Source organism: Diplotaxodon limnothrissa, linkage group LG10 (genome assembly GCF_057381915.1).
Source record: "Diplotaxodon limnothrissa isolate DT_005_m linkage group LG10, D_limnothrissa_male_GT1.1, whole genome shotgun sequence".
In the NCBI taxonomy this organism is placed as follows: domain Eukaryota; kingdom Metazoa; phylum Chordata; class Actinopteri; order Cichliformes; family Cichlidae; genus Diplotaxodon; species Diplotaxodon limnothrissa.
Window position 1 is genome coordinate 4,562,917 of NC_140605.1, and position 27,043 is coordinate 4,589,959.

The window sequence follows — 27,043 nt, forward strand, 5'->3', positions numbered from 1 at the left end:
ATGACTGCAGTAACAATAAATCCACAAACACAAATCTTTTGCAGTCTGTTTAAATTTTGTCGTTCACTCGGTCTCTCCAATGAGTGGGGGAAAAGGGAAAACTGGCTCCAGGATTTCCCTGGACCCGGTTCTCTAATGGCACTGCTAGAGGGCAAGGTTTAACCACAGCAGGACAGATAAACCTGAGAGCCCTCCTAAATTCTCAGGTTTTTGCAATTGAGCTCCTGATGTTTTGTGCTATTATTTAGCATTTTAAAAAAAATATTCATGTGAAAAATAAATCCTCACCCTCATTGCAGGCACGTCATGTCTTTTTCACTCTCAGATTTGAACTCTTGGTGGGAAATCCTCTAAAACCTTTAAAAGCCAGCATAGTGTTGCTGTTTTATGCAACCTGTAGTTTTGGTAACATGAACCACATGCTTCACACACATCAGTCACAGCAGTGTTTCAGATATGAAGTGAGTGGGAACAGTTATTAAATTTTGTGTGTGTGTGTGTGTGTGTGTGTGTGTTGCTTTATCTCATTATGAGGCTAACTGCCTAATTAGTTCTGGTGGCTTACAAAGACAGATTAAAATGATCCTCTTTTTGTGAATAGCTTTAGAATCCAACATGAAAATAGTCAAACAGCCCCCTTAAGGCTGAGAGATAGAAATGTTCTTTTAAAACAATGACTCATTTTTGACAGCATTTTTCTTCTAAAATTGTCCTGCAACAGCATCACATGAATTGTGCAACTCCTTTTTGGACAAATGACTAAAAACTTTTAACAAGCTGATGCCTCCTAGCTGTCATGGTGCGACTCAAACCAATTATTTCTGTGACGATGGGAGTGTGAGGTGCAGCTGTAGACCCTGCTTGGACATGGACACATCTTGCCAGTGTGTCCTTCTGTCACATCCTACTGTGATATTTTCTAAATGGCCAACTTCCCTCTGTCAAGTATCATTTTTTCCCCTCACTGTGGTGTCTGCTCTGCATACACTGAATGCAGCCCTGTCCTCTGAAAAGTCCCTGAAAATGCAGAATGTTTGAAGATATTAGAGAGAAATGAGGTGAAGACTGGGCAGATTAACCAGTTTAGGGGCAAAGCATCTGCTGTGGGCAGAGGAACACCTGTGCTGTAGCTGACATTTATTTTAATAAAACATCATATAACAAATAAAGGTGTAAAAATTAAGTTGATGTTGGCTCCTCCACAGCAGTTATGGATCCACACACTATAGGGCCACAGGAAGGGATCTCTCATTATTTATTCATTTTTCCCCTTGCATTGGAAATTGTTAGATTTTTGTGGTCAGTAATTCTTTCAATCATTTGCTCTTGCATTAAATTTGCATTCAAATCTATGATGAACTCTCTGACTGTCAGCGTATTCAAACTGTGGAATGGTTGCCAGAAGTCCTCTTTCCTAATAAAAGTGGTCATTGCAAACTGAATATGTGGTCAAGGTGTGAGAAAGATGTGGCGTGGAAACGGCGGTAACATATGAATGTGAATGTGTGAACGCTAAACGGCATCACCATTGTTGCCCAGGAATCCAAAGACTCCTACTGGGTCCCCGCCCTCTGGGCTTGTGCACCTGGAGGTGGTTGAGTCTTCACATCTGCTGGCAGTCATTCATCACCTCTGCTATTTAAGGCTGAAGAAATCCTCCAGTTGACACCAGATTGCACTAGCTCTGGTAGTGTGGTTCAGCTCCTCGTACTGGCCCAGTGTTCAAGTTTGCCTTCTGCTGTTCTGCAACTCAACCTCTTCTCTGTGCAGAAGGCCTGTGTCGAAGAGTGGCCGAGAGACCAGTGTGGCAAGATTCCCATGAGAGAGATTCAGCGGACTTCCCTTTTGTTTGTCTCATTGTCTGAATACCTGTGACCTCGCTGTGTTGAAAAAAGCTGGTAAACTTCTATTCCGAGCCCAGCGATCGAGTCCAACTGTGAGAGCGAGGCCCGCCTCGAATAATATTGTAAAATATTTAAGATGCAAGTGAACAAATTATACAAGAAAGCGAAACAGGCATAAACCTGTGTGTGTGTGTTTCTGAACTCCTCACTTGTTTGGGTTGTAATCACACCGTGGCAAATGTTGCTGTTTTCCTTTAACACTGTAAAGGTCAGCCTGCTGGTTCTGAGAACAGATCTTCCTGCTGGTATAAATGAACCCCCGAAATGTAATCAAACTGCTGTTCCACTGACAATAAAACTGTAAGCAGCCATGTTTGTGGAACGTGTTGAGTAGAGTTTTGTGGACTGTGTCCTGCACACAGACGGCAAACAGAGGAAACCAGACACTTCAGGGTTTTTTGTTTTTTTTTTTAAATTAGTTTTAGTGTGAAAGTGTCAGAAATGATTAGTAGTTACCTGTCTTTGTTTCACCGTGCTGACCAGAATGGCTACATTTATCTGTGAGCTGTATTTTTAATGGAAGAACCATGTGGGACACACAAACAGTGTTTTAATATCTTAACCCATTCTCAGTTAATAGTAACACACTTACATCAGTTTGATGCTGCACACAGCAAATGCCACCTATAGCTGTTCTTCTTAGTCTTAACAAAGAACATTAAGAACAAACTTTAAGGTTCACAAGTTTTAGTGAGTTCAGGTTTATCTAAATATTTAAAATGTATCACTCACTCACTCACTCACTCACTCACACACACACACACACACACACACACACAACAAAACTAAAGATTTTTCCTTCATAATTATTTCCTCGGCCTCGTGCACTTCTTCCACTGTGGGTTCATGGTACTTCTTGTCATACTTCAATTGTAATTTGCTTCAGTGGTCCTCGTTCATCATTTGACCCAAGTAAGATCTCTGCGTGTTTGCTAAGAATTTTGAAAGACTAACTTAACACCATAATTTGCTGGATGTTGACTATTACAGTAGAGTTACCAGTACAACTAACCACAGATGTGTTTCATCCTATTAACTGTTAGAGGAGTAACACTGACTCACATGCTGCATGACTTTCAGAGCAGCGTTGTGTGCTTTGTTCAGTGAATGAACTGAGTGTGCTACATTTAATCACAATTTGAACACAGGGCTTGCTGCCTTCTTAAAAGTAGGTATTTTTTCATCCTTCTGCCTGACGATAAAGCCAGCACTGATTGATTTTACTGTGAAATAAATAAAAGTGTTCAGTAGCTGTGATGCAAAGGACGATATATTATCCTCTCTGGGCTCATTGATTTTAGTGCTCTTTATCCAGGAACCTGCTGCCAGTTGGCACAGTCACCAGAAAGGAACAAGAAGGCTTTTTGCAGTGTGGAAAGTGGAAATGGCTTAACTCCCACTAATAGATTATGGCTTTAGATCAACAAAGAGCAGTCGGTGGGATATTGGATGGACCAATAGGATTTCTGTGAACAGTGGGGGGACTGTGGAATAGGCCAGGAGGATTGGAACAAGCAGTGAAATGACAAGACTGGCAGTGCAGATCTAGAATCCTCACTACACTCACACCATAAATAGAAAAGACACAAAACACCTTTGTGATATTAGAAGTGAGTTTTATTAATCACAAATAGAGTGGTTCTAAAATGAACAAAAAATAACCCAAGCAGGCCCCAAAAAGACATTCTGCTGCGTGTACATTTGGATCAGAGGATCAGGTACGCTGTATATCAGTCTTCCAGCAGAGCTGGATCACTGGAACGCAGCCATCCTTAAACTGAAAGACAGCACAGAGTGAACCTGCCAGTATAACCTCCACCATCACTGCCTGGAAACAGCCTGCAGACACACTCGCTCAGGACTCCCTGTCGAGTCAGTGCAGACCTGTGTAAAGATGCGATACAAGACTTCTTTGCTGTTTGTGAGCTTAACTGTCCATGAACTCTGGATTATAAACTTCACTTACATTTTGCAGAGTCCCAGCTCCTTTATCATTGAATGGGTCAGCTCTTAATTTCATCTTCCTTTCTTGTAGATTGGTGCCGTTCTTAACGCTACACAAGGTTGGTGTTTCCTGACACCAACTGTGCCCCCTCGTTTTTGTACAGGGTAAATGTTTAAACCCGGGATGTCGGACTCATTTTGCATCAGGGGTCACACTTTGGTCTTAAGTGGACCAGACTAGTAAAAATTCCCTTTCTGTAAATGTAAATAAGTGTAGCTGCACATTTAATCCCTGCAATATCTCAGTATACAAAAAAGAAGTGCAATTTCACCAGCACGTCTCAGTTTTACTACATGATAAAGAAATGCTGCTCTGTATAATAAAAACACATGCTAGCATGACTCTTTGGGCTTAAATTGTAAAAAAGCAAATGTGTAAAATGACAGAAAAAGTTCTGGTTGCTCATTGACCAGACTGTCCTGGAGAAGAGCAAGTTTTTGTTAATTCACAAAAAAAATGTCCAGTTTTACTTACTTTACCATGGATACAGGCTTTTGTACTTTAGATAGTGGGAAAAAAGCAGTAACTTTTCTGTCATTTCATTATTTATTTATTACTTTGATGCAGTATGAAAGACTGTGGGAGAGGTCTTCACCCTTAGGACAAGCTGCAAAATTTATGAAAATACATTTAAAAGTCCGAAACGTGTGAAAGATGTCCAGCGGGCCGGTGTTATGACCCTGAGTATGACACCCCTGGTTTAAACAGTGTTGTGAAGACCTGAAACATTTCCCCGCCAGCACAGAGAAGAATAAATAACATACACAAAACAAAAAGAAAAAAGTCAGTACTGACTAAATTGGTCTTTCAAATTTTCTTTAGGGATTTTATTTTGAAATACCAATCAGTGTTAGAAAACCTGGATAAAGACATTATAAATAGGGCTGGGTATCGTCACTGATTTCTAGAATCGATTCAATTCCGATTCACAAGGTCCCAAATCGATTCGATCCACGATTCGATTTAATTCGATTCGATTCGATTTAAATCTGGGAAATTTTGACAGTCAGAAATATTATAATTCAGATCAGAACATTTACATATTTTTGTATCTATAAAAAGGAAGCTGACACTCGCAAGACTTTATCCAAGGTGTGAGCATCACAGCAGATGCCTTTGTGTCAAAGTAGCTGAGGATAAAACACAGAAAAACATGAAGGTTTTCCTGGCCTGGGATTTTATAAAAATATTCTGCAGTACATCAAAAACGAAAGAAAACCATTAATTAATGAACATTACCTCTGACGTTACAGCGGTTTTATTAGACACACGGCTAAGCATTTTGCATTTTGAATAATATTAAAAAGTTTAAATTTGTTCAGTATTGAACAGCAGAAATGAGGTTTTCTTTTCGGAAGAATGTAAAAGGGAAAAAAACAGCGGCCGACAGCGCTGTAAACAACAGTAGACTTGTGTAACAAGCAAGCGAATAATGAAGAAAGCGAAACTGTTTGAGAGAGGGGGGGGGGGGGGGGAGGGAGAGAGGGAGAGAGCTGCGCATCGCAATGGAAGCAAAACAGTAAAAGAGTGAATTCATGACGATGTTTATGTGAAGCGTTTGGATCTTCTTTTGCTGCTGGTTCGGTCAATATTGTTTGGAGAGAGATCAAACTAACAGCTTTAGAATCAGCGCATAAAGGGCGTGAACACAAAGCGCGGACCCGCCGACAGATCAGAATCAGCGAGCTGTCGGCTTTCAGCCCCGACTGTGAGAAAGGCGACATCTAACTGATTCTGATCCGCGGGTCGCGCTGTGTGTTTAAGTCTATGTGCAGAATCCCTGTACCTGCTCTCATTTACTGTTTGGTGGTTCTTGAAATTTTGTGAGATGTCACCAGAGATTCTGGCATTTCGGACAAAATAAATTTATATTAAAAAATCGATTCAGGATTTTAATGAATCGATTTTACGTTATCCAAGCCAGAATCGATTTTAATCGATGAATCGATTATAAAAACCCACCCCTAATTATAAACCAGAGCTCACAGAAACCGCCCTGCTGTGGGTTTCAATCTGTTTTTTTCTAATAGTGCTACATGTCTTTACTAAAAATAATTCCCACAATATAGAGGCACTATTATTTTTCACTTCAACGCATCTACAGCTCCAAATCTATGTAAAAAGCCATTTACAAATTTGCAGATATGTAGGGGAGTGGAGACTTTTGGTGTCATCATTCCTCTCAAACGCCGCGCTTGTGGTTAAAGAAAAGGAAAAACACGAAGCCGTGACTGCACGGCAGAAGCTAGAGGTGGGACCGTGCACGTGAAACCGCACTAGTCTGAAGCCTGAAGGCACTTAAGAGGAATGAACTATGCACAAATGACGAGGTGAAATGTCTGATTCTCACCACACTGTGCAACTGCAGCAGGACTCATTTGTGACCTTATTTGGGCTAATAGTACACTTCCACAGTGGAACACGTTAGATTCAGTGTTGATGTGCAAATGACCGGCAGATCGTCTCTACCACGACTGATAATTGGTTAACATTTGACCGCATTTCCTCTGTTGAAAACCTCGAGCACAGCTGAACAAGAGATTCTTCTTATCTGCATGAAGGTTACAGCCTTTAAAAGTCTGGTTAGAGAGCGAACACTGAGGGAGAGAACTGTTTGTTCTCAATGCTTTTAAAAAACTGCCTCAAGAAGCTCTTGCTCACGTGTTCTGAATGATCTGATAAAATGCTACCCTTCTTTCAGTCCTACAAATGGAAAGAGTTTCATATCGCCTCAAACGGGAGTTTTGAAAACATTTTTTCACTTTACATGATCTTGCGAAAGAGAAAAAACAAAACAAACAAAAAACACCAAATAGCTATTTACAATTAGTACAAGCGTTAACCCTCCAGACCCCCGACAGCCGAATCTCACTGTAACACTGCTGTCAGCTCAGTTCTGTTCACCATCAGCTTTGCTCAGAAAACCAAAAGGCTTCAACTGAAACCTGAAAGATTTATTTTTCTCTCCAATTAAAACATCCAGTCGCTAAACCCAGGAATAAACCAGATGCAGGTCTGTCGTCGTGTCATGTGTTTCGCTCTGTTCTCCACCCGGCTTCAAATCTTGCTGAAAGGTCTGAGACGCAGAGCTTTGAGCCTGAACAGGGTCTTTTATTCTGAATACTAAATCACCATGCTGAGTGACTGATAAGCGCAGAGTTGCTCCTGGGACTCTTCTAAAATGTGCTTTTGCACATCTGGTGAAATCAAACACACAGTTGTGAGTAAGCCACTGGCTCCGGTGGCTGTGTCACACAGCTGGAACACAAAGCAGCTGTGCCATGTGTAGAAGTTAACTCTGTAAAAAACGCTGTTCCAGCATGTGGTCTACCTCATGTTGTTGGGACTTTCAGTACCAGCTGAAGATTTAGTAGTTTAAATAACCCGCTAACAGCTTTGTCTTGATTATCAGCAGAAACTATTTTAAATACCATTTACTTTGTCAACAGTCCACAATCATTCTTGTCTATCTTCTTTCGGGGTCTGGAAGGTTAACATACAAACCCTGTATTAATATTACTATGATTAATATAGTGAAGAAATCTACACATGTATGACAGCTAAACTCGACAGCAACTTCAATATATACAAGATTAACAGCGAGCAGAGAAGGACACTTAAAATCAAGAAAACGCAGCACTGATCGTGTACAGTGTTTCACAGCATTTGACTGGCACTCTTCAAAGCATCTTACTAAGACTATCTACAAACATCAACATGGAAGTCTGTCATGACACAAGCTGGACAATCCCAGCCGACAAATTCAATATGTAAGACCGCCGATATGCTACTACGAGCCAATTTTCACTTGTTTCTTTCATCTGCAAAGGTGTAAATGCTTACAACTTTATGCAAAGGGGTTTGTGTTACATCATCTCTTTTAATCCCACCCCCAAAAACAAAAAAACCCCAAAACATGTTAGTCATTTACAAATACTTAAAAAAGTAAACCTTTATATATAGGCATTTTAAAATATATTCCATCAAAAATAGTCTGACAAATTTTAACAGTAGAAAAGAAATGTTATAGAAATGACAAAAGGTTTGAAACTGAATGCTGCCAGCAGACAGAGCTGTCATGATAGACTGACTGTTCTACTGGACACAACAAACACGTGACTCCTGCTCGCCGCCTGCTTTAGAGTTTAAAACCATGCAATCACTGTAACTGAAGAACGCCAGAATTTAGCAAAAGAACTCGGTTGAAGATAATAAAGTTAAATGAATCTCAGTCCCTATGCGCATACTATTTTTTTTTTTTTTTTACACATTATTGTCATATGAAATCCCACCACATTTGGCAAGCTTGTGTAATTGGATTTCAGGCATGCTGAGAGCTCGGTGCACGAACTGCGGCAGCTCCGTGGTCGGACAGTGTGGAGGGCAGACCCATGTGTCACAGCTTTCACTCAGCACAACAGCCCCCGTCGTCTTTTTCAGATCACAAACGATGACTTGTGTCGGAAATCCCCCTGCAGACAACACGCAGGAAACAACTCATCGTTATTACATTATCACACGGCGCCAGAGCGCCATTCTTTCCACGCTTCTCCTCTCAGTGTGTTTGCTTGTCTATTTGGCACAAATCGTAATGTCCAGGCTTTCTGCAAGTTCGCTTAACAGTTGAGATTTTTTGGACCTTTCTAGTGCTGCATAATAGAAAAACAACATTCTGCCAGCTGAGGGGAATTTAAGTGAGACAGGTGTCGGAAAACAAACTCTTTTAGTCGACTACGACATCAGCACTGCCTGCCGTGAAATGATGGCTCTCATTGTTCCCAGCAGACTCCCGTGTTCAGTGTTGCTGAGCCGATACCTCACACAGAATCTGAATTTAACTTTTCAAAGGTTCTTCAAAAAGTAATATGATGAGGGGCAGAGAGGCCCTGTTTTCTCTGTTACAGGCAGCAACACGATGCTAAGTATTTGGGTAGCTGTTGCTTTCAGACCTGTGCAGACCTGGAGACTAAATACAGCAGCGTAATCACCGCTGTCAGCATGCAGCACACTGTAGTTACAGTTACAGGCGAGTCCTTCAAATGAAAGCTTTGAGAAAGCAACCAAGTAGTAATACTTTCATTTCTTTTCTCCAATCTTTGAATTTAATTGAATTCTGTTTTCATAATGAATTAGTGACAGAAACAAAGTTTGTCTTTGGACACTTTTTTACTCACTTTCTGTCCAGTCTTTGTACCTGATCACTTTTATTGATACATGAATCATTCAATCATAAATATTAGCACCTAACTGGAGCAGTATAGCAGACTGCATTTTCACTTTATTTGCAATTGACGTTTAGCAACAAAATGCCTAAAAGTACAAATGGCCACACAGCCAGACTATCTACTAACCTCATCCTCCGTCCTGACGTAGTCCACGCCATCTCCTTTAGCTGGAACTTTGTAACTAAAACACACAAAGCACATCCGGTTTTTGGGCGACATGTGGAAGTGGTGCTGGTTACAGTTACATTAGTAGTCTGGAATCTTACTTGTTCCCCGTCTGCTGTTGGCTGGAGAAGTAGCCTTGTTTGTAAGCACAGCAGATGCCCACCGTTATACATAAGAGCACAACGACCACCACCAGCACTCCCAGGATGATCCCCACTATGTCAATATCATCTGTGGAGTTCAAATGAGAGTAAAAACTTAAACACTGACGTTTGGATTCCTTTCAACAAATCTAGTACTATCTGCATTCAATAAACACAACAGATTTATTTCCAAAGGAAACATGCATACTTACACACTTCCATCTTCTGGGGTGCACACTGAGTGTGCCCTGCATCATTCTTCGCTCGACAATAGTACTCGCCTGCGTCTTCTTTCCTGACTGAAATGAACTTCTGTGTGAGACAAAAGACAAACCTCTGCTTAATGCAAACTCCCTAAGTGAAGCTCATAGTCTTTTTTTATGCAGATGTTTTATTCTAATTAATATAATAGATAAATATAGGTGAGTGGAACTACGCACAGGCAGCTGTTACAGAGGGAAACAACTGTAGTGACCGTTACTGTGAGCAGAGGGGACAGACAGGTAGAGATTTGCATTGTGCAAATACAGAGACAGTGCCATGAGCATGTGAAGAGATGCAAGATAGGAAAATTAAACAGACTGCTGTCTGCTGCGCACTTTGGATTCAGCGAAGGACGGAGTTAAAGCTACATCTTACACATATATATATATATAATATTCACCCTGGTCATACAAGTGAAACTTTACATTTAAAAATGACTGGGCGTCTTTTGGATCATCAGTGTGTGGTAACTGCACGGACATTCATGCCCCTCAAGTTATTCTAAACATTACACATTAAAATGATCAAATAAATGTAAACACACTGATATCAGTGATTTCAAAGTGAAGCGTAAAGTAAAATAAAAGCATCTGTTGAGTTTGTGCCCACCTCTCACACACACTTATAACGCTAAGAATAATTCTCAGACAAATTGTCATCTTCAAACAGTTACCGTCACCCATTTTCCAAGTGTTAAAAAAGCCTGAACGTCAAAGTACAGGTGTTAACATTGCAGGTGGATTAGGTGTCTAAATACATCGAGAGTGCAGGAAATGATCACGATGACGTGATCCAAACATTAAAAATCAAACTTGGACTGAATTTAAATACAACTGTTTAAGAGATTAAGGTATTTTAACCTGTAAATATTAGTAGAGCATTACAAAGAGTTTCAGTTCCAGCTTTTTAAAGAGAATAAAGCTGACACTCCCCTTCTGAACTATTTCACCAGTTCCAATCTCTGCATCAGTTGGCTGCCATTCCTCTCCCATGTGGAAATAGCAAAGGAGTGATTACTGTGTTTACAGGGAGCACTCTAAAAATAACGAGATAAGAACAGTAGAAAAAAACATTCCTTAAACCTCCTTAGTTTACAGCACTGTCGTCCAGTACGTTCACTTAAAGACAAACGGTGAGCGTGTGTCACATCTTCGCTGTGCTGTAAAGCAAGAGAGAATAGAGGAATGTGCAAACGAGGACAGCAGATTCCCCTCATGGCTCAAGCCCTCTCACGCCATCAACTGTCTCCCCAAAATATCTGCCTCCACCCCTCGGCGTCAGGCCACCGTCCCTGCTGCCCCGCCCTTGGCGCTCATATCTGCCCTTGTCCGAGCACACGCACACACGAGTACTAACCAGAGTTCCTGTTTCTGTACTGAGCGTGTATGAGGAGTTGAAGAACTTGACACTGGTCTTTGGGTCATCGGGGATCTCCTCCATGTTCTTGAACCACTGGTACCGAGACTTTGGGAAGCCCTCCTCCTCCACACAGCTCAGCTCAGCCGACTTCCCCAAAGGCACCGATTTCGGGACGCTGCACTTTGGCACAACTGGCTTCACTGTGGGGAAACAGAACATACGATGACTGTCGCTGTAGCGAGTGTTTGCACAGATGGGCTTTTCTGCTCTGTAAACAACGGGGAGAAATAAACCAACACAATCGACACGACGCTGCTGGCTTTATGACTCTGAAGGTTAATGTCACCCTGACCCTGATGTTTGACTGGACTGCCAGGATTGACAGGGAGTGGACGGGAACGTGATTTTCGCTCCATGCCAGAAAACGCCACCAAAACACGCGGCGCTTGCTTTCTTTAGCACTGCAATTCCGAGGAGATGCAGTTTCAGAGGTTTCCTTTTATAACCTAGAACACGCCTTTGCAGCTGGGCAGGTCTGGTCACAACGCATCCTCACATGTATGCCAAAGGGTTGGTGCAACCTACAACACGGTTTCATCTTACAGCATCCGACGTGCGAATCGTTGAGCGAGGTCTGTCCTTTTGAGGGCGCAATAATGACTTGCTTTCTGTGTTTAGAAGCATTTTCTGGCAGTTATCAGTAAGAGAGAGAGTGATCAGTGGCGCAGGCAGGTTAAAGTACCTCTTACAACCAGGTCAATCAGAATCTCATCAAAGGCCTTTTGGTCTTCTGCAGCAGTGACCTCACATCGATACTTGGCTGTGTCTGATCTCGTGGCGTTGGTTATCAGTAACGTGGCAGGTTCTCTGATCACTGCTCTGTTCTCAAGGTCACCTGCCAGAATAAAAACACAGCAAAGGTGAATATTTAAAAATATGTAACATATAGAAACTATTTACAGACTACTTCATGTATTACCATAGATCTTCTTGTCAAAGTAGACATAGCTTGGCCCCCCGCTTGTTATCTTCTTCCATTCAATTCTGGGATTGATTGTGGAAATAGACTCAATCACACATGATAGCTCAACTTCTGTAAGCAGAAACGGGAAGTGATACGAGGACATTAATTCAAGATCAATGACTGGTTTGTATTTTTTTTGAGGGTCGTCAGTCTCGAGCTCTTACTGTCAAACTCATTTGTCCACGGTGAGGCATTATTTGTCTTCAGCACGACTGCCAACACGCTCAGGTAGCCTGCAAAGCAAGATGAAGAAGGCAACATAACTCTCCAGACTGTCATGATACAATACCAGCTGATGCTGGGCTTGTTTTTAACACTCATCTTAAATTTCACTGACACAATAAAAGGGAACTTAAATGTCAATTCCTACAAAACTGTGATGATCTAAACATAGAGGCACTATTTGCCCTCGTTCTGTTAATATCTTCCCTTTTTAGCTGTATTGGTTAAACCACTGTGTGTGGGTGTGTGTGTGCTGTTTCTATGCACAGTGCGGGGAGGCATGTGCCCTTTTCAGGGAAACCTCACCAAACCAGTAGGTCAACAGCTTGCTGAGCCCTACTCTCTCCCTCTATCCTTGCTTCTACCTTCCCCTTCCTCTCTCTCTGAGCCCGATGCTGCCAGTGTTGGACTAAAAGTGCAAACAATGGGCCATGGATGAATCATCTCGACAGCCTTTGGTCAGCAAATTAATTCACACAAAGTCATTTCCATGTCAAAGTTAACTTACCAGCCTGCTCATCAACACTTGCAGGGAGATAAAATGATGGCCTGGCTCATGGATGCAGAGTCACCAATAATCTATTTTTACTAAATTTGTTTATTGAACAAACACTATCGAGATGCTGCAATCATATCTAGTACTCTGGCTCACAGTAAACAGGCTACATAGAGTCCAGACATACAGTTGTGGTTATATACTCTCATAGGCATGAATATCCTGGTAATTTGGGCTTTTAATGATTTCTTTGAATTGTTCTGTTTTCTTCCAGGATGGAATGATTATACAGCTTTAATGGCTTTAAAAAATAAGATTTGGTTGCACAGGTTTGAATTTATTTTGGATTTTCTCAAATATACAGAATGGCCAAAGTATACTTAAACAGAGGCTCAAATATAGGCCTACATCCCTACTACCGGTAATATTTTGTTAAATGTCCCTCAGTATGTTGTAGCTTTTTTCTGGCCTAATTCTAGCTGGATATTTGGTCACTCTTCTTCGGCAGAATTGGTAGCACTCATTTAAATTGGTTGGTTTTCTGGTACGGACCTGGCTTTTAAGTGTAGTCCAGGCATTCTGGGAACTTAATGGTATCCATTCCAAAAGCAGTTTTGGGATTACTGTACAGCTGGAAGTCCCAGCTGTCACCAAGTTTCACCGGCACAAAACAGTTCCAAGGTATGATGCACAGTGTTGCTAGGTTTGAAATCCTCATCTTTATGGAGGATGTGGCTCAGCTCATAGAGTGGGTCATCTACTAGTCGGACGGGCGGTGGATTGATCGTTATATAAAAGTGCTTGGGTATAGATCAAAGTACTGTAAAAATGTGTGTGTGATTGGCTAAGTAGTAGTAGAAAGTGTGTGCAAACGTACATTGAAAGGTGCAACGTTACAACTTTATTAGACCACTTTTCACAAAAAACAAATATTTTACAAATCTGTTAAAAACTTGTGGAAAACTAAAAATGACTGCACTAACATGTTTTTCTACACAAATTTGAGCCGTCACGCACGACTTCTGTTATCTTGAAATCAAGATAACAATATTTAGACTTACTGCTTGTCTATTACAGCACGGCGAGGAAGCCAAATGCAGCTCCTGCTATTCTTTAAAACCTTTCCCCATTCTCGCCACCCAATCCCCTGTTTAAAGTATTTTTAAACCCACACCTAAAAGTTGCAGAAAATATTTACAGTTGGTGCAGTCAGTTACTAATTAGTGGTGGAAAGGGTGTTGGGCCTCTCAATCAAAGAAACCTGCTCAAACAGGGATAACGTGACCTCCACCAGCTATCATCTGGATGCACAGCAGTGTGTAGGGTCACCTGCTAAAGCAGACAGGATAAGCTGATTAGCCCACAGTCTTCCCGGAGATCATAACAAGACGACAGCTTGTTTTTAGCTGCTGACTGTTATAAAACCTTGTCAAAGAAACGGTTGCACCCATGTGTGACAATAAGCTTAATTCTAGGAGTCACGTTTTGTGCACCAGGCTCACACTGAGACTAAATATGGCTATTTTAGCATCGAGTACCGTTATAGGCTACTAATTTTGCATAGCCAGGCTACGCTCATCATATGAAATTTTACACAAAAACCAGGATGATAACAGACGGTTCTTTAATTAGAAAACACTGTTTCAAATACTCCTTCACTCACATATTTGAACTGCTAAGAAGGTCAACAGCAAGACTTTAAATTCAGCTTCAGGGCGCTGCTTTACAACTTACCCTGAACTCTTGGTGGCAAAGGAAGGGAAAAATAAAGCAGAAAAGATGTCAAATGCATGCAGACTCACATTCAAAGCTATTTGAAGGAAAATGTTCAGCAGTACAACGGCGCTCTGGACTGTAATAAATATTAAATAAATACAGAGACATATTTGATTTTTTGCTTGTGTTACACAGCAACACAGAAGGCAAAGTTTGGTCCCAAGTGGGACAGAGTTGTCTTCACAACACCAAATGAAAAAAAAGTTTCCTACAGCTCCAGAAAGTATGACTGAGAACTTCAACAAAGAGCAGCACAAGAGCAGAATTAGAGTATGCACTTTTTCACAGAAATGTGGTAATCCAGTGAAAGCATGTCGCCTCTTTAACTTGTACTCCACCGCGCTGCGCGCATAAAAAGGCTGTGCGCAGAGCAGAAATGCTTCCCAGCCTCCACAGTTACTGAGAGCTCCTCGTACCTGAGCTCGGCTCTTGTTATTTCATTTGATGAAGAATCACTGAAGGGTAATCTTTGCTTTACATGTGCAGTGCAACGATGACTGAATCCAGAGCTTCTTCATTCATGCATGCACTATATTTACTGACAAAAGTTTGTACACGTGATGGAATGCCACTGCTTAATTCTGGTTTTAAATTTCAACGGCACTGCAAACTGCATAACCTAATACTGAATCCAAGCATGCGAGAATGGCAAGAGTCCAAAATCTCTGACGATGGTGTGTTGTAATAAAACCAGAAGTTCTTTGTGAATGATTAAAATTAAGTTATTTAGTTCTACGACTTTCCATTAAACACAGCATTCAGTTTCATCTACAGTTAGAGAGAGGCAATGAAGTCCCCTCCATTCCCTGACCTCCTCCTTATTTCAGACAGTATTAGTGCAGATTAGGTTCCTAAGTGAGCTTGACGTAGAGATAAAAAGCTTGAGAGGTCTTCTGTGGAAACAGCTGTCCAAGAATGCATATTAAACCCCCACTCAAACAGGCTGGCCTCTAATATAACGTAGGGTAGAGACCCTCCAATAATACAGATAGACCCCCTATGAGCAACCAAACTGCTTCCTATCAGCAAGAACGTCACATGTTTTGACCCCAGAATAAAATAAAAGCCGAACAGTCCAACAACTGCTTTCTATCCTTTCAGCAAAGACTGCATCTTTCCCGGCTCTGTAACAGCGAGCCACAGCTGGACTGGCTAGCAAAGTATCAGGAACTGCTGACTGGATGTTATGAGAGCGGTGTTTCCCATCTCTGCTCCAGCCTGTCTGACACATCCTTCCCTGATCATGCCAAACTCATCCTGTCTGTCTTCTGCCATCCCTGAATAGCCTCTCAGGTCTTCTTCTGCTCTCCTGCATCAATAAAGCCAGTGATAATTAGTTAGTTAGAGGTTCAGGTCATCATCATGAAAATGGGACGCAACTCTTACTCTATGTGTTATAGCTAAGCAGTGCGTGACCGGGTCCGGGCGTAAGCTGGGTGTAATGTCAATTCTTAGCTTTTAAACCATGCAGGTGCTCAGTGACCTACATATGCAATTATTTTCTTTTTTGCTTCTTGGTTGGACACAGCTGTGAGAGATCAGGGAATCTGCAAATCTGCATCAAAGTTTTTTTCTTTTAATCTTCCTTGCTGCCTCCATGATGGGTGCAGGGTTTTCTCTATAATCTTGGTGTAAAGCCCTCATAAACCCCACCCCAGGTTTTACATCACTGAATAATACAATAGGCACAGAGGAGTTGGTTATTCCTTGATAAAAAAAAAAAAACCCTCCATTCTTTCAGTGGTTTCCCCTGGGACGCCGCGCTTGTTTCCTGTACCGCTGCTCTGTAAATCCGGCGAGATGAGGCCGGTATCATAAATAGAAAGATTCAATTAGGCAACCGGTGATATTCCCCGTGGAACATCTCTACCTCGTGCCCTTGGAGAATATTCCCACACCCTTTGGAAGCTCAAACATCAAAGTACGCACACCCAGTTTTGCATACTATCAACAGTTGCTGTTTGGAAAGTCTTCACCTGCTTGAGTTGCACTGATCCTCTCAGCCAACTCTGACTGTCTACAAGCAAATGGGACACCCAAGAAGCTTTTAATATTATATGTTATATGGAATCTTTAACAGAAAAGAAGGACCCTCCTCCTCCTTTCACAGCCTGTCACCAACCACTGACTTCTCCAAGACTGTATGATAAGCATTACTAACATTACTATAGTGTCACACATTTTCTGTTCTGCTTTAAAGACACCAAAGACTAGCTTTACAGCCTTTCCACACAGACGCAGGATGAGCACGTGCATTCAAACACGTGTAGAAGCACAGAATGGTTAAAAGAACATACATCAAATGTCGCATAGCTACTGTTACATGAACAACATGACCTACATACCGCTAATAGGTGTTCAGCATCTTGATTCCAATTTAAACATAGGTAAACAAGCTAACCAATGAAGTAAACAACAACATCACTACTGAAGAGTACGAGTGTGCGGTGGTGGAGAAATGAAGCATGTAAGTGACACGAGAACCAAACTCCTGTTCCCACAGTGTCCCCTCACAGCGACGCTGCCTTTTAATTTGCAGGCCTTTTGACGTTTTAACCAAATCTTGGTTAAAAATCACTGTTTACATGTTCGGCAAAGACATGTTTGCCTTTTTTCCCCTTTTTTGTCATGAAACTTTTTTTCTTGAATTGGATCAGCACAAATAAACTTTTTAAAAATAATTTCTAAAATTACAGAAATTACTTTATCATAATAAAGTCACGCACCAAGTGATGCTCCTTATGGCTCGGTCACGCTAGATTAAAAAGATGACCGCAACCTCCTGTTGACTAAGAAAAACTGATCGTTGTCTGGTTTTGATTTTTATTCATATTTGGTGGCTGATTTCAAGTAGTTGAAATGATTAACTCAACCACTGGGCGACCACCTTTGATTGCAGGGTGACTGCACAGGTCGCCTGGTGGGAGGTATCAAGCCTCCTAACGATCACGCTTGAAGATTGGTGAAATTTTGCAAACAGCTGCAGTCTCCTAATTTTTAAAAGAAGACAGACTGCCAGTACATTGCAATCAATCTGAGTCAGGCTATGCTGATGAGCTTAAGTTGTCTGCAATGCATCTCTTTGCAGTAAAGGACTTATATTCCAATATAAAAGCAAGGCCGTCCTGCAACTAGTCAATTTTTTTTCTCTCAGTCAGAGCTTCACATCTTTGAGGCTTCACATCTTTGAGGCTCTGGCTGAAGACTGAACTTTAGTAGTTAACATAAATTTCTGTATAATGTGAATTTGTGTGTGAGCATAAAGAGCAACAGACTTGTAACATGAAGAATTTTGCAGATTTCCTATTTCTAGACAGGCTGTACATGTTTGCCAACTTGTTTTATTTCTGTTTTATGACACATTAATGTTGCTTTAACTGACTGAGCGTGACAGACCTCCTCCCTTGGCAACAAGTTATTGCACATGGTCTAGTTTTGCCTAATGTGACTGTAGCATTAGAGAGCCAAATAAAGACATGCCCTTCACAATCAACACCGTGCAAAGACAGTTCTGATTCTGGCTTTACTGAAGCATCGCTTTAAGGAGTTTCTGTTGGAATTTCTTTGCAGAAAGCGCCCAGTAACCCAGTTTATATTCTCATACAAACTGGGTTACTGGTTTTGGCACATGACCGGCACATTTGTGGTCAGTGTGCATAAAAGTTCAACGTAAGCTCCGAGCAGGATCAGGTCAAACCAGGGAAGAGTGACATTTTTAAAGTGTTGAAAGGAATAAAACATAAAACCACACCATGACATTTAGAGGACTGGGTTATACCGATGTCACCATAAGGGACAACTTACTACTAAAAGTAAAACAAACACAATACATACTATAGTCTGTAGTCACAGATTTGTGTTATTTTGCACCTTTACATTGTTATTTGTTATACAACTTCTATATAGTACCCAGTAGTTCTATGAGAGTTATAAAACTGTAAACAGTAATATTTCTCAGTCCATAGCTCTTTAAGCTATGGACTGAGACACTGGTGCCCTGACAGGAAGTAAGCACCAAGCTGAACAGTGTATTGCTGAATCTCTCTCATGTTGTGCATACTCTGTCCTGAGGAGATGCTAATTTCCATTTGATAAAAGTCTATGATTTCAGCTGGGACACAAAGCCTGACAAATTAATTCATAAGAGCATCGCATATTACCATAAGCTTCTTTCTCAGAGACGATTACAGCTCGATCCTAGACAAAGCATGCTCTGGTGCTCCAGTTCCCATAGCAATATTGCTGATATTTCCATAGTAACTGGATTCTGTTTCTTTCTTAGTCGCCGTCTCCCTCCCACCACCGACTGATGACCAGTGCTTGACAGGATCCCACCTGTTTTGGTAGCTGTGGGTGAAAGTGACTAAACAGATCTCAGAAACTTTCTTACAAGGGAAAGGTTTTAGGGCTGCTGGCACGAACCATGACCCCAGGTTGTATTGTCACAGCTGTGGCCATCCAACGGGGCTGGTGTGCCACATAAACCTTATCCCCAGCCACCAGTGTCTATGTGTGCTGGGAGCTCTGAAAAAACATGTGGACATTATAGAGGAATAACTCCTAAAATGTTGCATCGCTGTGTAATCTCATTGTTCGATCATTTGGGAAAACCAGTTTCTATCGACTGGAACCTTATCCCCAGCCACCAGTGTCTATGTGTGCTGGGAGCTCTGAAAAAACATGTGGACATTATAGAGGAATAACTCCTAAAATGTTGCATCGCTGTGTAATCTCATTGTTCGATCATTTGGGAAAACCAGTTTCTATCGACTGGAGAGAACCTATTTCTTTCAACAATCTTTCACTGACTGATGTCTGTTCCTCTGAGCAGGACATACAACAATGTGATACGACACGCGGCCTGTTTTTCTCCTGCCGAGCTTGTAATTTACATCAATATTCACTTAATCTACTGTATTACTGTCAGAGTTGTCTATGTGTGCTATACAGTCCTGTGTAAAACTAAGTACACCCAATAATTCAATAGCTTGTTGAACACCTTTGGGAGCAATAATTTGAAGTAATCATTTTCATTATGATGACGTGTCCATGGTGTACCCTGCCTCTCGCACTAGCACAGCTGGGATAGGCTGCAGTCCCCCCCACGACCCTGAAAAGCATAAGGGAAAGAGAATGGATGGATGGATGGATTTTCAGTATGACTTTATCAGCCTCTCAGTGGGAATTTTGGTCCGCCATTCTTCAGTTGTTTGAGGTTTGTCACCATTTGTTTATGTTTATATCTCATGGTCTCAGAATTTCAGTCAGGTTCCGGTTCGGACTGTGATTCGACCACTGCAACATGTTGATTCTTCTGATTTACAGCAATTCTGCTGTAGATTAGCTGGTTTGGTTCGGACCATTGTTCTGTTGCGTGACCTAATTTCAGCCAGGCTTTAGCTGTTGGACAGATGGCCTCATGTTTCACTCTAGAATACTTTGCTATACAGACGAGTTCATGGTGACTGGGAGGCACCCATGTCCCATCATCAGCCTCTCCCTCCTGTGTGTTGAGGATCTCGTGAGAATTAATGGATTTACGAATACAAAAAAATACCATCGGATTTTGATCTATAATACCATGTGGAAGTGTCTGATTGAAAATGATCCTAAACACACCACCAGTAAAATCATACATGGACAGAAGAACACACAGTGGAACGTGATCAGTCATGGACTGGCCTCCCCAGAGCTCAGACCACTCTGTGGATCCACTCTGTGACAGACTGGATCACTAACTTTACGTTATGTAATGTTGTTTGTAGAGCTGGGCGATAGAACGATAACGATATGTATCGCGATATAACTTTTACTCGATAGAGAAATTAAGCTATCGCGATAGACCTCGCCGCTCTTGTCCTCTTAAAAAAAAAAAAAAAGGTCAGCCAATCCAAATTAAGTAGCGCAGAGCCGAACCAATCACGGCCGCAGCGTCACGTCGCGTGACTTGTTACGTACAGCACAAGTGCCAAGCCGCACGTGTGTTTGTTTGGGAAGCAGCCAGCGGGTAATGGAGCCAGCGCGTAATGGAGGAAATGAGTGTGCCGACTAGAAAAATCAACCGAGCGTGACCGAAGAGAAAACAGATGATGGTTCCAACGCCGGAGAGATTGTCGAACGGAAGAGCCATAGAAGTTCCGTAGTGTGAAGGTATTTCGGCTATTTCAAGTCTGACAAAAAACAGAGTAGCGTGCACTGTAAATTGTGCCGAAAGCAAGTCTGGAAATACAATAAACTGGTGCATGCGTCACACTGCGCCACGTTATTGTTTCGGTGAAATGAATTTCTACAATACTGTTACTGTTAATTCTACTCTCTGCAGTGTTTAAATGCTTACATATACACAGTTACTGTCCGTCCACACATACGACTCGGTTCTGCTTCTATGCCCCAGCTTTGTTTACTTTTGCCCACCGAGGCTTCTAGACTTCTGATTGGCCAGTATTTCTGCACGGTTAGGAATCTAGCGCCACCTGCTGCTTTGGCATGTTCATAGCAGCGTTTTCCTTCATTTCTGCCTTTATTGTGTGGACGGGATTATTTTTTAAAACGAAAACGGAAAATCTCCGTTTTCAAAAATACCCGTGTACGCGTGGACGTAGCCTCAGTCTCTGACTGGAAGCGCTAATTCGTCATTCGGCTTTTGTCAGACTAAAGTAACTGTTAAAACTGTTTGAAAAGCTCAGATTTAGTCTGTTTCCTTTGTTCTATTTTGAAACTTAAACGCTTTAGTGGCTGCCTTTTGTGTAGTTTGCAATATTTGCCTTTATTTATCTGAAAAAGTCTCATGTTCCTTAAGTACATCTACCCTGTTGAACTTATTATGGGAAATAAATATTTAAATAAAAACAAGCTGCTGATTATTTCACATTTTACTTGTGAGCAACGGCACATTTAAATCTTACAAATATAGTTATTTGGCTTATATCGTGATATATATCGTTATCGCCTGAAATGAAAAAAACATATCGTGATATGAAAAAATCTCATATCGCCCAGCTCTAGTTGTTTGGGTGATTTTATGTGCTTCTGGTAGGGTTCTGTGAAAAAAACACAAGCCAATTTAACAGACTGCTAGCAGGTAAGCTAAGATGCGCCACAGCATAGTGGTTTACACAACCGCCCAATAACAGGAGCTCCTTAGTTTGATCCCAGAAAGAGACACAAATGTGACAGGAAGGAAAAATCTGACAAATCAAATATGTTTTCATCCCAAGAGAGCTGCTCAAAGTAGTTTTAATTTCACATTTAAATGTGAAAGCTACAGCCAACAACTAACTTAGCTCTGTTAAACAATAAAATAGAATCTGCTCAGTAAATAACACTGAATACAATATTGCATTCATATGAACTCATCATTCTTCTTCATTATTTGTGCTAAGCTAGAATGTATTTTCACGTTTATCATATAGACATCCGAACAGTAAGAAACTAAGTTCCTTTACAGGACAGCACATAAATAGGCTGAACTGTTCCTTTAAGGTAAGGACTTTCCAGTATTTTGAATCAGCCCAGTTACAGTGGCTTGTACTGTGGCCAAGTGGCACTGAGCCTGCAGAATCATAATGTTCAGAGATGAAAGTGTCCAGGCCAAGAGTGTGTACAGAATGCTAAGCGGTCTGGACACAATCAGTTTTAATAAGCACAGGAGCAAACAGATGAAAGCAAAGAGCAGGAAGCGGAGGTGAGGGAGATGCATGCTTATCCATCTACGTTTGTGGGTATAGATTAAAAAAAAAAAAAAAAGTTAACTTAAAAGGGTCGTCCTTATTTCCTAAAACGATGCGTTTAAATCAAATAAAGCCAGGAATCCTGACGGTTACACTAAGTCACCCTCTAGCCTGCTCATCCTGGACTAAGAGCAATGTTTCAGACAAGCTTTTTATTTCCACCAACTATTCGACCCCTGGTGAATAAACTCATTCTGTCTGACTAAAAGTTCAAAGAGATTATATCTTTTCCAGGTGCACACAAACATGGTTTACTTTTCCCTACAAGGACTTGTATACTAATTTGTTCCGCATTTACATACGAGGCTGCTGCGAGCCATGGTCTACAAGTCCGACTAGGTCTCGTGTTGGTGAGCCCTCTGATCTAGGAGGGTCAAAGACTCGGCCTGAGCCAATGAGAGGACGGAGGGGGTGAGGAACGGGGAGGAACCGATGGTGTCACTGAATGCCTGGGAACCTGTCACTTTGTGTCAGTGTTAATGTCTACATCTGGCCTGCTCTCACTTTAACCTCAAGCTAAGTATGACTGGCTCACAGGACTGGGCCAGAGTGGAGGAAAAGCAACTTTTTCTCCTCCACCTTACAGTGCCTTTCACTTGCCACTATGGCAGTCACTGCAATGAATGCGCCGCATTAAGGGATTCAAGAACAGTTTAGGAAACATGGACACATTTAAGACGACTCACATTATCCTCACATTACCATCCTTTAAGTCTCTTTCAACTTTTAATAGCTTTTAGAAGACTCGGGTCTCACCTTTCAGTCTCTCATAAGAGAATCCCACCTGGCAAAATTAGTATTTAAAACTTCCAAGCAATGCTTACATTTGAGTGAAGGGTAAAAAAAACATCTTTTTTCCAGTCTTATAAAATCATCCTTGTAAAATCAGCATTTTACATTCTCTTTTCATCATTTCTAAGTCCCTAAGAGCAGAGGCATGTAGTGACTTTTACACAAAAGCAAGCAGAGACCCCTCCCAGACCCCTTCCTCTATTTAAGACACGTTAGATCAGATTAAAACACACCGTTTTGTGCTGCCTGTTTTTTATTCTCTTAAATATGCTGACAGTCTCCTGCATCTTGCTGAACTGTACATGGATGTCTTTCTGTTTTTGCACTTCTTCTTTGTTTAAGAACTGTAAAATATTAATACTTAGTCCTTTTTCATCACATGTTACACGGTACGTACATTTATGTGGGACTATACCACCAAAATATGAGATGTGCACTCCAGATTTTAGAGCTCTTTGTGAGCTCAACAGTTTTCGATTGAACTTGCGAATGCCGAATCTAAAACTTTCAACTTTTAAAAAAACACCTAGGTGTAATAGGACGTCTCAGAAATGGTCTTCTTAGACAGTTATGTTCCAGCAGAACTGCGAAAGACGTCAAATCAGTGCAAAATGGTTCGCTGGATTAGAAAGAAGCCTCGTACATCATGTCCTCTAAACAATCTGATAACACGCCTTTTCACTTTTCAAGGCTACTGAGAAGTCTACCAAATTGTCTTCTCAGCAACTTTTTGCTGGACCCATCTACATTGGATCAAATCTCATGGATTAAGCACGGCCCAATTTTCAGTGACTATTTTTGGACTAAATAAAGGCCACGACTGACTGACCACATTAAGCCGAGAAAACAACATCCATGGACGTCTGGTGCTTGGGGGAACTTAACTTTATCCATTTCCTATGCAGCCCTTTTGTTCCCATTAAAAACAGGATTTTTAGCCAGTGTGTCTATGATTTAACCTTCCTGATAAATTGCAGGAAAATATAAGCTGACACAAAGGTACTGACAACAGCACTGTACTTATTTCTCTCCTTTAAAGATATAAATCAGTCGTATAGAAAATGTCAAGATATATAACAGACTCATGATTCTGTAGAATAACCTGTCTAATGACTCATAATATTGTGTTTTTGTGTGTGTGTGTGTGTGTGTGTGTGTGTGTGTGTGTGTGTGTGTGTGTGTGTGTGTGTGTGTGTGTGTGTGTGTGCATCGAACCGAACCGTGAATTTTGTGTAGCGTTGCACCTCATATATACGGTACGCATATGTATCGAACAATACAAAATGTTTTATTTATTTGATCAACTTTTCTTCTGACGATGCTGTCTGTGTTGAGCGCTCAGTGGATCTGCGTTCGACTACTCCGCCTAGGCTGCACTGTAGGGCTGCTCGATTATGGCAAAAATGATAATCACGATTATTTTCACTGAAATTGAGATCTCGATTATTTGACGATATTTATTTAACCCTTTAAGACCTACCATAGAACCAAGTCCGCCAGAGCTTATATTATTTTTTTACATGTTGTAGTGCCATTTGTGGGAGCATTTCAAGTTGCTATACATCAATACAACTGTTATAGCCCATATTTTAATGATATGTATGCATTAAGTCCATAGTAACTACATTAATTGCAAAAAAAGTGCAATAAACTACAAAAAAATTGAAAATCGTTTTTGTTTTTTTTACATATATTTCTACTTGGAGAAATTTAAGAGGTTTATCCCTCAAAACTTTAAATACAAAAAAGTTGCAAAAAATAGTTTACAACAGCAGGAAATTTATTTTGAGTGTCTTCATAGTTTTATTTTGGAGATACAGCAATTTTTATATACTGCAGGAAAAACAAAAAAACAATCCTATGATGCAAATTTGCAAAGAAAACAGCATGTGCATAAAAAAATAAACTATTTCCAGCAGTGCAATTTGAGTTCTAAGCATCCCAGAAACTATTCAGAAAAGTAAACATGACTTATAAAAACACTAGTATAGGCTTTTAAGGCCTACAAGTAAAAAACTACATTTTCCGCGAAAATGGCGGACATGCGATAGTTCGCGCTGACATCTGTTTCAATGTGGGAAGTGTTACAAACAGCTGATCGGATCGGCAAAGCCTGTTTCTGGAATATTATGTTTTTGTTCCTGCAAGCGCTTTTTATGCAATTTTTGCAAAGCTATATGTGGAAGGAAACCGTGACCTAGGACAAGCTGATGGCATAAGATGTAAGTACAACTCCTCTGGTTTCATATGCAAAAAAAAATATTGCGCTAGCTTACATGGTTCAGGTTCTACAGGGATTTAAAAATAGTTACACAAACTGGAGCGTGCCGCTCTGACCGCCTTTAAAGGGTTAACAATAACAATGTATTGAATAATGACTTTAAAAAATAATATAAAATAGTGTGCAAATACTGATAACAGTGCAAATGTTTGCAATATAAGAGATAAATGAAAAATGTAAACATCTTTGCTAAACATCAGCACTCTGAGAAGATGCAGCAGCAGATCTCAGAGAATGACTCGGCCTCTGTGTGGAAAGGTTTTAGGAATATCACAAACTACAAGCCTAAAACCCCCCACTCCACTGATGACTTGCTCTTAGCCAACACCCTTAACGACTTCTACTGCCGTTTTGACGAGCCATCAGGCAGCCTTCACACCTCCAACGGCCCCAACAATAGAGACACTTTGGACACTAATTCCCCCACCTCTCCCCCCTCCATAGAGCCATCACCACCTTCAAACCGTTCACCTACAACACCCCCCTCCTCACCCCACACAAAAGAGGATTTCACACCACCTCCTCCCACCACAACTCTTCATATTCATGAAGCAGATGTGAGGAAGCAGTTTAAGAACCTGAATGCTCGGAAAGCTCCCGGCCCAGACGGTGTGTCTCCTGCCACCCTCAGACACTGTGCAAACGAGCTGGCCCCAGTGTTTTCTGGCATTTTCAACTCCTCACTGCAGGCATGTCATGTGCCTGCCTGCTTCAAGTCCTCCACCATAATCCCTGTCCCCAAGAAACCTAGGATCACTGGACTAAATGACTACAGACCCGTGGCTCTGACATCTGTGGTCATGAAGTCTTTTGAGCGCCTAGTTCTCTCCCATCTCAGGACCCTCACGGCCCCCCTCCTGGACCCCCTGCAGTTTGCATATAGAGCCAACAGGTCTGTAGACGACGCCATCAACATGGCCCTACACTTCATCCTGCAGCATCTGGACTCCCCAGGAACCTACGCCAGGATCCTGTTTGTGGACTTCAGCTCTGCCTTCAACACCATCCTTCCAGACCATCTCCGAGACAAGCTTTCCCAGATGAATGTGCCTGATCCCATCTGCCGGTGGATCACTGACTTCCTGACGGACAGGAAGCAGCATGTGAGGCTGGGAAAGAATGTCTCGGACTCCCGGACCATCAGCACCGGCTCCCCTCAGGGCTGTGTTCTTTCTCCTCTGCTCTTCTCCCTGTACACCAACTGCTGCACCTCCACCCACCAGTCTGTCAAGCTAATCAAGTTTGCAGATGACACCACCGTTATTGGACTCATCTCGGACGGGGACGAGTCTGCCTACAGGAGGGAGGTTGAACGTCTGGTGTCCTGGTGCAGCCACAACAACCTGGTGCTGAATGCCCAGAAGACAGTGGAGATTATTGTGGACTTCAGGAAGCACACAGCCCCACTCCCCCCCATCATCCTGACTGACACCCCCATCACCTCTGTGGACTCATTCCGCTTCCTGGGTACCACCATCACCCAGGACCTGAAGTGGGAGCCCACCATCACCTCCGTCATCAAGAAAGCCCAGCAGAGGATGTACTTCCTGAGGCAGCTGAAGAAATTCAACCTGCCAACACGGACGATGATGCAGTTCTACACTGCAATCATCGAGTCCATCCTCACCTCCTCCATCACCGTGTGGTACGCTGGAGC

The 27,043-nt window shown here is 41.7% G+C and overlaps 1 protein-coding gene across 1 annotated transcript in view; it reads right to left on the reverse strand.

Moving 5' to 3' along the window:
* Positions 1-3,513: 3,513 nt before the first annotated feature.
* The window catches only part of jam3b (junctional adhesion molecule 3b), a 51,781-nt gene continuing 28,251 nt past the window's right edge, over positions 3,514-27,043 (reverse strand). Inside the window, exons 2-9 of the mRNA XM_085364284.1 lie at positions 12,254-12,322; positions 12,045-12,158; positions 11,808-11,960; positions 11,063-11,265; positions 9,655-9,754; positions 9,401-9,530; positions 9,261-9,315; positions 3,514-8,381 (exon numbers count right to left, since the gene is read on the reverse strand). Of these exons, the coding sequence (XP_085220410.1) occupies positions 8,346-8,381; positions 9,261-9,315; positions 9,401-9,530; positions 9,655-9,754; positions 11,063-11,265; positions 11,808-11,960; positions 12,045-12,158; positions 12,254-12,322 (860 nt within the window). The 3' untranslated portion in view covers positions 3,514-8,345. The remainder of the gene's footprint in view (positions 8,382-9,260; positions 9,316-9,400; positions 9,531-9,654; positions 9,755-11,062; positions 11,266-11,807; positions 11,961-12,044; positions 12,159-12,253; positions 12,323-27,043) is intronic.